This window comes from Canis lupus, chromosome 13 (assembly GCF_048164855.1).
Source record: "Canis lupus baileyi chromosome 13, mCanLup2.hap1, whole genome shotgun sequence".
In the NCBI taxonomy this organism is placed as follows: domain Eukaryota; kingdom Metazoa; phylum Chordata; class Mammalia; order Carnivora; family Canidae; genus Canis; species Canis lupus.
In genome coordinates this window covers 47131271-47141916 of record NC_132850.1, presented here as the reverse complement: position 1 = coordinate 47141916, position 10646 = coordinate 47131271, and the positions used below count along the sequence as shown (strand labels likewise).

Genomic DNA, 10646 nt, shown 5'->3' with positions numbered 1-10646 from the left:
ATCAATTAAATAGGACATTAAAGAACAATTTGCATAGGACAATAGTCAATATAAAGGAACACCACAGAATGTGTTATAAAGATCCTAACTTCATTCTTTATAGTTCCTGCTGTCAAAGTTAGGAGGTGCAGAAAATACCATCTAGAAGGACTCCTTTAGAGAAGACTTGACAGCCCTGTTTGGGGAGAATTCTAGAAAGACTTAGAGATACTTTTTTTTTTTTTTTAAGATTTTATTTATTTGACAGAGAGAGAGCACAAGCAGAGGGAGTGGCAGAAGCAGGCTTCCCACTGAGCAGGGAGCCTGACATAGGGCTCGATCCTAAGACCCTGGGATCATGACCTGAGCTAAAGGCAGACGATTAACCGACTGAGCCACACAGGTGCCCCAAAACTTAGTGATACTTGATGGGGTTTCCAGAATCTGATCAAGGAGTGCTTCTGTTGTTGCCCTCTTTTTAAAAATTATAAAAAGTTTCAGGCATTCAAAGACACATAGAGAAGAATATAACAATATTATATATTCACACTCAGTTCAGGTAATCAAGTATTATACATATAATTGAATGGTATCTTCTTTTTCCTAATGAGGAATCTATCATTGAAAATATAGGACTTGCATGTCCTAAAATCTCCTTTTCCAAAGTTCTTTCCATCTAATATGTTCATTTTTCCTTTGTTGCCATTGGGTGCCAAATGGCTATAACTGGCAAAATGCTCTAGATACAAATTACCTGAGCTAAAAGATGGTTGATGATTAGCAAATGTGTAAAGTGATTCTAAACAGTAGGGCTAGATTGTTAATATTTTAATTCACTTGAAACTAATTAACAACTGTCCTGGACACCAACTGTCCTGGACACCAACTCTCAAGGCTCCTTGACTTCTCTTTTTGAGAAAAATGCTTTTCTAAACCTAATAAGAGTAGAGGGAAAGAACCACGAGTTACCTGTCAACACTGAGAGCGCAGAGATTGAGGACGGTGATCCCCACCGAGGACTTTTGCAAAAAGGGGAACAGTTTGCAAAGAAATACGCCAAAGTCATTGTGATCAAAAGGCCAGCGCCCCGCCAGAAGCTGAAAAAAGGAGACATTGTGGTAAGAAACAACAGAGCTGGCATGGAATACATGGACACTTAAAATTCTAATTATCTTCTGAACTTCTAACTTGTTCATTATACTTTCCAGTTAGCATGGCAGCAATACAGCATTATTATCATTTTTAAAAATATTTTAAAGCCTTAGCAATTTTTTTTTAATCTGGAAAAATGTAAAGAATGATAAATATACTAACAGAAGAGATGAACCTTTGATCTTATGTGAAGTAGTCATACTGCCTACTTTTCAGAGAGCAGCAAAAGGTTAGGGTTGGGGTGACAGCTTGACAGAGACACAGCAGTCATCTCTTATCTATTTTTACTAAACCATGAATAAAGCTAACTTTCAAGTAGTAGCATCAGAGGATTATATTATCTCCTGACAAGCAGCACAGGCTCTGAATGCGAGGTTATGATGAATCCTGGAAAAAGGAAGTGGTTTAGGAATGTACTGACTTAGGTGCTTAACATCCTAATTTTGAACTTAGCTTTTCCTCTGTGCATATGGGGCTGACTGCTTCACCAGGCGTGTCCTAAGTGGCCTTTCTTTATTTAGACTTAAACTTCCCTTTATCATACAGAAACATGGTTACTGTGTTCTGTTTGTAGCATTTGCAGGAAAATCTAGTCTTCCATGTTGACAATTTATAACCTTTACTGGAAGGAATGGATGGATACCCTCTAGTGGCTCCAGTAAGTAGCAGGAACACAAAGACCCCTGTGAGTTGCTGATATTTATCTAATTAGGTATTATACCTGGAGCATGGGCTTAAATAACAGCTCAGCTACCAAAAAGGGACATCCGTGCTGAATTCATGATGCCTTTTCAAGGGTAAAAATGGTATTGATTCCTTTTCTAAGTTTTGCTTAGTGACGAATTGAAATCTATTCCACTCAATAGGAAACACTATCCAACTAACTTGATGAACCTGTCTTTTTTTTTCTTCTTCTGCAAAGTACCTATTGCCTGAGTAGATCTGAGTTGAGCTTTGAATTTCTGTTCTGACCTATCTAAAAGATTATGTGAGGTTTAATTTCATGGCCAATGTGGTCATCAACATAATACTCATTTTGAGAATTTAGTAGTGTAGGGCTCTCTAAAATTCTATTTTTATGGCTAAAACCTTGTATGGTTTATTTCAGAAATTCTCTTTTTAGTCTTCAGACATATTTCCCTTTCTTTTTTAAAAAAATGTTTACATTTAAATTCAATTTAATTAACATATAATGTATTATTCATTTCAGGGGTAGAATTTAGTGATTCATCAGCTGCAGACAAGATCCAGTGCTCATTCCAAGTGCTGTCTTTAATGCCAATCAGGCAATAACCCAATCCCTTACCCACCTCTCCTTTAGCAGCTTTCAGTTTGTTTCTTGTATATTTTCCATTCTTTTAAATAGTTTTCTGAAAGGACCTTTGAATTGAGGAATCCAATTCTGCCTCTCATCTCTCTTTTTTTTTCCCTTGCACTCTAACGAGTCTTGGTTAGTATCTCCTCATAATTTCTGCATAAACTTTTGTCCAAGGACAATTGGTGGGTTTTTCACAGGAACCCTGCACTAAACTCCTGACAATTTTCATGAAACTAACAAATAATGATACCACTGCTGATTGCTGGTTGTTAATGCTTGATGCAAGTAAAGATATAAAACACTATTTCTGAGATGAATCTCCCTCCATAAAGAGAAGAAAACCTGAAAACTACTTTTTATAGAATGAGAATTTAGTATTTTGTCCCACAAATGTAAGTTTCACAGAGAGGTGAATAAAATGCCTAAGGAAAAAAAAAATGCCTAAGGATTGTTGCAAGATATGCTTTGGAATGATTGAGCTGTTACAGTTGGTTCATTTCAGAAACAGAGGATCCTGAAATCCACGTGGATGGATTTCCTAATTCACACATACAATAATGAGAAAAAAAGATGTTTATTGCTTAATAAGGGAGACTCTGAAGTCCTATGAGGGTCTAAATGACAAATGCTAAGAAAAATGATCCAGAAAAAACCACAACTGAGCATCTATTGTTTCAGGCCTTTCCAATTGCAATTGAATTTTTTTTTTCCTTTTTCATGCTTGCCAAAGCTTTCAACTAAGGTTAGATGCAGAGGAAGGACTAAAGGGAAAGATATAGAATTGGTGGGCACCAAAAAGATATTATGTAGAGTTTTGTTATTTTTTGGCATAAGTAGAGTTTTGTTATTTTTCCTTTCCCCAGGAGTGAGCATTGATTCTTCTTGGGAATTAAAGACAAAGGGAAAGGAAAGAAAGCACTGGAGGGGCGTACCTGGGTGGCTCAGTTGGGGTTTTGAGATAAAGCCCTCAGTGGGGCTCCATACTCAGCACAGTCTACTTGAGATTCTCTCTCCTTGTCCCCTCTGCCCCTCCCACTGCTTGTATTCTCTGTTGCAAGTAAACAAGTGAATCTTAAAAAAATAAAAAAAGAAATAATTGGAGGAAATTTCTGGACAATCACAGTGAGACATTTCCAATCTATCCTCTTTATTTTGAAAGGATATATGGATAGTAACTGTCCTAATGCAGCCGGGGGAAATTAGGCCACTGCCTGGGGTAACTTCTTCCTAGCTCCCATCCAATCTCAGGTAGGTCCTGCTTGCTAATCTCTTTCTTCATAGAACCAGTGTAGGAGTAATTTTATATTCCAAGTCTCAGCATACTCTGTTTTAGCAATAAAGCATATACAAAAGAAAGAGGGAATCAAAGAGGCATAGAGTGTTGTTCTGTTTTTCTTTTATTTAGAAGAGATATTTTAGAACTTCTGAAAGACTACTGGGAATTCATCCTTTCTGTTCTTTACTAGCACTTAAAATTGAAAACAGTATTTAAAATGGTAAAAAATTAATCTGTATAAAAACATATAATGAAAAGCAAATCTCCCTTCCAATCAAGGCCCCTAAACTCTCTTCCCAAAGGCAACCATTGTTAATTGTTAAATGTTTTCTTCCAGAAAACTTCCTTTGTACATAAAAGCATATGCCCTTTAAAAAAGTGGGAACATATGGAAATAATACCTTTTAACAGTCTTTTATGATCTTTTTTGCCTAGAGTACTTTTTTGGTAAGCAGTTCTAATGCCTAATTAAAAGGTTTTGATTTTTAAAGGCACATCAATGAAAGAATTTAGGCTAGGATAGGAAAAAATAAGGAGCTGTACAGGATAAATCTAGACCACAGCAAAGGAACTAGTTGATTTCATTAATGTTAACAAGCTACTATCAATTCAGTGAAAGAAAAACCAAACTACTCTGACAAACTGACAAGTTGGAATGGTTCAAAGGGTTAATCAGGCACCAGGGAATCATAGCTTCTTTTTGCCATAGAAGGCCCTATGCTATTATGAACCCTCATATTTATAACTTCCAAGGACATCACATGGTCCCTAGTACACAGTAGGTATTGAAAGAATTAATGATCCCAACTCATTAATTCAGGAAAATATTCTCATCTTTTGAATCATATACTGCCAATTTTGCCCTGAAAACACATTCATCTTGTAATTTACTTCTTATTTAAAAGTTGTTCATCAGTATCCCAGAGCAGTATTTCCATTTCCTATGTTGAAAGAAACCATGCACCTGCCAGTGCACATGCACTGTGTCATTTGACACAGTGAGAGAATACTGTTCTATTTAAGATGTCAGGTTAAAGAGGAGATGCCACACTCTTTGCTGTGAGACAGTCCAGCCTGGTAAGAACCACAGAGCAGATACTTGGCCATGATGCATGTTCTGTGGCCTAATCGCATTCTCAAGTGGCTACAAGGAACAACACAGACTGCTTGCTGAGGCAGGAGAAGGCGATCTACAGAGTACGGATTTTACTGAAGGATACTTTCCTTGATTCTAGCCTAGGGGATTTTTCTATAGTTGAAATATAGTTCCTGATCATCACCTGAAAACTATGGTACCTCTAAATGGTAGAAATTAATGTAGAAATTATGTATGTGTGTGGCTGGTTTGGATTATGTCCAAACCAATATAAAATTGACAGGCTGCATTTTTTTACCTGTCAAGAGCAGAGTTAGTTACCTAAGGACTTTGTACTGCAGGGAACATTCATAAGCAACCTGTGTTTAGAATGACTGGATCCCAAAGCAGGATCTCTGACCACCACTATGTTTAGTACAAAGCAATGTCTACTTTTTGGAACCTTTCAGATATGTGCAGTGTACCTGGTTATGTCAGTTTTCTGGAACATAACAACCAGAAATAAGCAAAAATGTAATGAGCCAATCGTTGATGTAAAATTTCTGCCCCCAAGCTCATGTACTTTACTTAATGGGCAAATTACTTTAGTCTTCATCGCAGGATGACTTGCTCTTACTTTACACACAATGCTATAAAGTTGGGCTTTTATTGTGTTTTTGGCCCGGTATACATCTGAAGCTGCTTGTTACTAGGAACCCTCCAGAGTCATAGCTCTCAGTCTTGCCTGTACATTGGAATGATTTAGGGAGCTTTTAAGAATCCCAGTCCCTGGGCCATGCCCCTACACTAGTACTTTTCATCTTGGGGCAATTTTGCCCCCAAGAGGACATTTGGCAATGCTTGGAGACATTTTTGGTTATTACATTTGGGTTAGGGGACAGAAGCTCTTAACGTCTTGTGGGTAGAGAGCAGTCCTCCCCAGTGAATAATTAGCAGCCCAGAATGTCTATAGCACTAAGGTTGAAAACCCTATAAGCCAGAATCTTTGGGGCTGGGATCCAAGCCTCACTAGTTTTTAAAGCTCTCAGGTGATTCCAAGGTACAGCCAAGGTTGAGAATCATTGCTCCACTGTTGTGGTTCTCAAGCTTTCCCAGCATCAGAATCACATGGAGGGTTCATGGAGCCAGATTGCTGGGCTGCACTCCCAGAGTTTCTGATTTAGTAGATCTGAGGTGGGGGCTGTGAATTTATTTTATTATTGTATTAATTTTATTTATTTATCAAAGTAGAGTTTACACACAACATTTGCATTTCTAGGGAGTTCCCAGGTGATGCAGACAATGCTGGCTCATCAACTGTACCTGGAGAACCGCTGCTCTAGAAGCACCATGATCAACAAAATATGATAGCTGACAACCAGATAGTGCAGGAGGAGCAGAAATAGTATAAAATATAGACATATGAAATAAAAAATCATAGTAGTTTAGGGCCTGCATCCCACAACCCCCTCGCCCCAGTAGTCCCTAAAGTCATCAGTACAGAAAAGTATAGTTAAATACTGGGTGACTTCGCTGTTATGCAAGACCCAAATGTTATAGCCTAATGTGTTAGGCCTCACCAGCATGGCAGTACAGAACAAGGCTGTTTTTCTCCCTAAATTCAACTTAGGTTGTGAGCTCAGAAGACTTAGGTTGAAGTCCAAGATCTACCTGTTACTATGCAACCTTGGGTAAATCTGTCTCATTTCTTTATTTGTTAAATGGGGTGGTTCTCATACCTCCAACAATGGTATGATGACATTCTGGGGGGTTCAATCAGGAAAATGCATATGAAAGAGTTCTGCACACTGAATCTGTCCCACACAAACATTAGTTATTTTGAACTGCTATAATTTGTAGTCATAAATGGAAATGTACCATTTATGTACAGCTTAAGGAAAATAAGATAATAGGAATGAATTTATCCCTCTTTATTCCAGATGTCATCTTCTGCCATTTAATGCTATTACTTGGACATTACTTTTGTTATTGTCATGGCATCTTAATAATGGGATAAATAAAACCAGTGGCACATTTTTTGTGTGTGCTAATTTTCCTTCCAGCCCATCCGGTGCGGCTGAGGGATTCTTTTCTTTCCTTCATGCCACTCCACCCATCCTAGACAGGAATGAGGGATTTATGAATACAGTCTATAGTAGCTGTAAATATCAGATTAAATGTTCTCCTCATCTCAACATGAATTATGGTAGTGTCATTTGGAATTGAAGATGATGGAACGGGTACCACTGTTCAAAAAGTGGGGTTCTAAGATTTTCTTTCTTGCTGGCAGAAGGGCTGGGATGTAGAAGTTGAATAGTCAAATCAGTAGTAAACAAGAACAACTTCCAAAAGCACACATTGAGTTAATTATCATGCCTGTGATGCCCAGGACAGGCAGTTAATGAGAACATGCTCTCTGGCTATTGCAGATCTCAGATAGGATACAATAAAATAAATCACTGTGCGTGACTGAGAATGGATTTTGCTTTTATGTTTTAATTGCTTCAGGATTGAGGCAGAGTTTTAATAGAGATAAATGAAGTAAAAACCGTGGCTTCTACTCTAGCCACACACATTTTCCTTCGACAGGCTCCTCCATTTTCCTTCGACAGGCTCCTCTTGTCTCCTGACCAGCCCCAAATTTGGAGTGTATGACAAAAGGCAGAGCAGAAGCAGCAACCCCATAAATATTCTCAATTCTGGTACTGGGTGCCCTCAGTGACCCTGGGGGATGGAGAAGCACTTCTTTTTATTAAATCAAGTGGCTTGGCATGGCAGTTAATAGCTCTGCTATGTTTCTGTGTGATCTTGGCATGTTGATTAACCTCATTGCTTTTCAGTCCCCTCCTCCAGGAAATGAAGGCAGCTACCTCAGAGCAACAGATGAGAATAATCCTTCCAAACAGAAGGATTAGCAGAAGTAAGCATCTGGAAGAGTGAGCTATGTGTACAGCCTGTTGTTATCAGTCTCTACTTTTTGTCCTGTTTTTCCATGAGAATGTGAAGGATGATCCCCCAGGTCAGGAGGTACAGGGCAGTAGAAGATGGCACAAACAATGAAAGGCCTCGTTCCCAAGGAAATTGCTACCTGGAAGATGGACGACAGAACAGTTCCTAGAGAAGCTATAAGCAACGTTCCACGGGAGTCAAAAGAAGGAGAGGGTGGTATGGTACAATGGCAAAGAGCATAGGATCCAGAATCACAGATGTCCACTGGCATAACTTAGACAGGTTAGCTGTACCTAAGAGAATACTGGAGATGAACAGAGACTCTATATCATATGGTGGATGCGGGTCTGAAGTGAATTAATCCATGCAAAGCACTTAGAACAGGGCCTAGCCCATCACAGACCTAAGTGTTAGCTCCTGTGGGGCACTGCACTCCCATGGGAAACATGGGATTGTTGCTACTTCTTGCTGTCTGTAGCTTACACTTTTGAATATTCAGTGTTTCAGTTTTTGCATAGCTCTTAACTTTTTAGAATCTGAAATATATAGCTGTTAATAACAACCAAGTGGAGGACAGGGGGAAAAAAAGAGTAAAATAATTTTTGAAACCAGTGATCCAAAGCCAAGAAGGTTTCTTCCTTAGAAGAAACATGGTTCACCCAAGATACGGGCTTATTATCCTCAACAGTCTCACTAACCTGAAGGCTGGGAATGAAAAAAAATGTGTCTTTGGAGTAACTCTGTTTGCTGTAAGGATGCCAATCTAGAAGAAGGGTACCCGAGACTTTTTATTTTGCATGCATGAAACCAAAGGATCATTGAATGGAGAAGAAACATTAGAAGGACTCAATATTAAAATAACCAGGTCAGTGCCAAATATACATGTCAATACTTTAAGATTTCATTCCTAACAGAGAGAAGATCTATGTTGGAAAAAATGAACCCTGGCTTTTCCCAGATGGAGAAAAGACTTTATATGTGTCATGACTGGAGACTTATATTTTCTTGTAACAAAGTGCAAGCATAGTTAATCAGAGAAAATAAGTGGTCTGACCTGGACACACAATAAGGCCCAAAACCTAATGAAAAAGTCTTATTGTTTCTTTTAATCAGCAGTTTATGGTAGTAAATGCTGGTACTTATTCAAAAGAAACCTGTAGGCAAAACCAAAGCAGAACAAAGCAAAACAAAACAAACTGGTAGAAATTCCCCACATATAGATTTAGGGAGTAGCTACAAAAGACTTATCAAGAATTGTGATAAGTAGGAAAAAGGGAAAACCAATAGCATATTAGAAGGCATGCCACTTATTTAATGATTTAATACACAAAATCTTAAGAACTGGAGTTAGTTCCTCACTGTGAAGTATGTCATGAGGTCATAGGAAATTAATCATCCTATGTGTAATTATATAAAAAATAGTGAAAGGGAATAAAGTGGAAAGGAGAAAAAAAATGAGTGGGAAATATCAGAAAGGGAGACAGAATATGAAAGACTCCTAACTCTGGGAAACAAACTAGGGGTGGTGGAAGGGGAGGTGGGCGGGGGGTGGGGGTGACTGGGTGACGGGCACTGAGGTGGGCACTTGATGGGATGAGCCCTGGGTGTTATTCTATATGTTGGCAAATTAAACACCAATAAAAAATAAATTTATATATAAAAAAAAGAAATAATGACCCAACCAAGAAATGGTAGGCAGCATAAAGAAATGGGACTGTATGTGTCTTGGTGGGGGAGGGGAGAATATAATTGATGCTGAAGCTGATGTATTATAGAACATAAGGTTGAGGGGATTTTGAATATTTAATAATAGAAAGTCATTAGACACTAAAACTTCAAGATTTCCAATAGTTGAGACATAAATTGAAATAGATAAACAGACCTGATGTCTGAATTACCAGTCATGTAATGATACTTCACCTAAGAATGACATGCATTTTAACAATTTACCATTAAAGTTTTAAACTGGCTATCTTTTGGGGAAGTGCTATGTATGGTATACAGAGTATTAAAACCACAGAAGTTATAATTAATGGAAAGAGAGAAGAGTGGAACATCTTAAGGGGGAAGTTGGAAATCCTGACCTCCAGCTCCAGTCCTATCAGAAATCTTTGGGCCTTGCTTTCCTTCTCTAGTTCTGGCCCAGCATTTCTTATCTCTAAATTCTTTGCCAGCTCATAAATTATGTGATTTTTTTTTTTTCACATCAGAACTCCAGTCTATAACTGGTTTCTCTGAAACTATTATCAACTCCAATTATCCCTAATCTTACCTCAATTCTTCCCTTCATTTTATATGATTAATTTTTTCCAATTTCTTTTTTCCCATCTGTGACTGTTTTAGGTTTTTTTTGCGCTTTTTTCTACCCAAAAGGATTAAGGATGTCAAAACCTATGGAATCCCATAGATTGAAGCATTGAGCCTATGAATTTACCTTGAATGAATCAACAGTATTTTATTACTCTCTAGGAAAAAGCTAAAATATTTAGTAAATTTGTCCAGTAAGTTATAAAGTATCATATTTAAAATGTAGTCCTGACTATATATAAATGCAGGAAAAAAATAGTAGATAAGTAGCTATTTTAAGCTTCCAGTCAAGAGTCTGTTAGTATGATAGTGTAAAATTAAGGCTTTTAAAAAGATTTTGAAAAGGAGTTTGATATAACTTTGTCTTATTTATGGTTATTTGGAAATGGCATAACATTAAATTCTACTACTCAAGACATATAGGTTACAACCTAGTTTTGCTTCTAAGCTTGATATTTGATATGTACCACATCTCTAGTGTAAGCATTTTGCTTATTTTTAGTGCAACCTAGAACAGAAAACATACAAATTTGGAGTCTAATATAATTAGTCTACAGTGATGCCAGGGTTCCTTTTCTAGACACTCGATT

At 37.7% G+C, this 10646-nt stretch overlaps 1 protein-coding gene and 1 long non-coding RNA gene across 3 annotated transcripts in view; one reads left to right on the top strand and one right to left on the bottom strand.

Moving 5' to 3' along the window:
• EDNRA (endothelin receptor type A) overlaps positions 1 to 10646 on the bottom strand; it is a 56510-nt gene that overhangs the window by 25204 nt on the left and 20660 nt on the right. The window contains exon 3 of the mRNA XM_072773539.1: positions 949 to 1076. Coding sequence (XP_072629640.1) covers positions 949 to 1076 — 128 coding nt within the window. The remainder of the gene's footprint in view (positions 1 to 948; positions 1077 to 10646) is intronic.
• LOC140603057 (uncharacterized) overlaps positions 1 to 10646 on the top strand; it is a 55310-nt gene that overhangs the window by 31079 nt on the left and 13585 nt on the right. For both annotated transcript variants that reach the window (XR_012006110.1, XR_012006111.1), the window contains exon 2: positions 7641 to 8614. This is a non-coding gene — a long non-coding RNA (uncharacterized lncRNA). The remainder of the gene's footprint in view (positions 1 to 7640; positions 8615 to 10646) is intronic.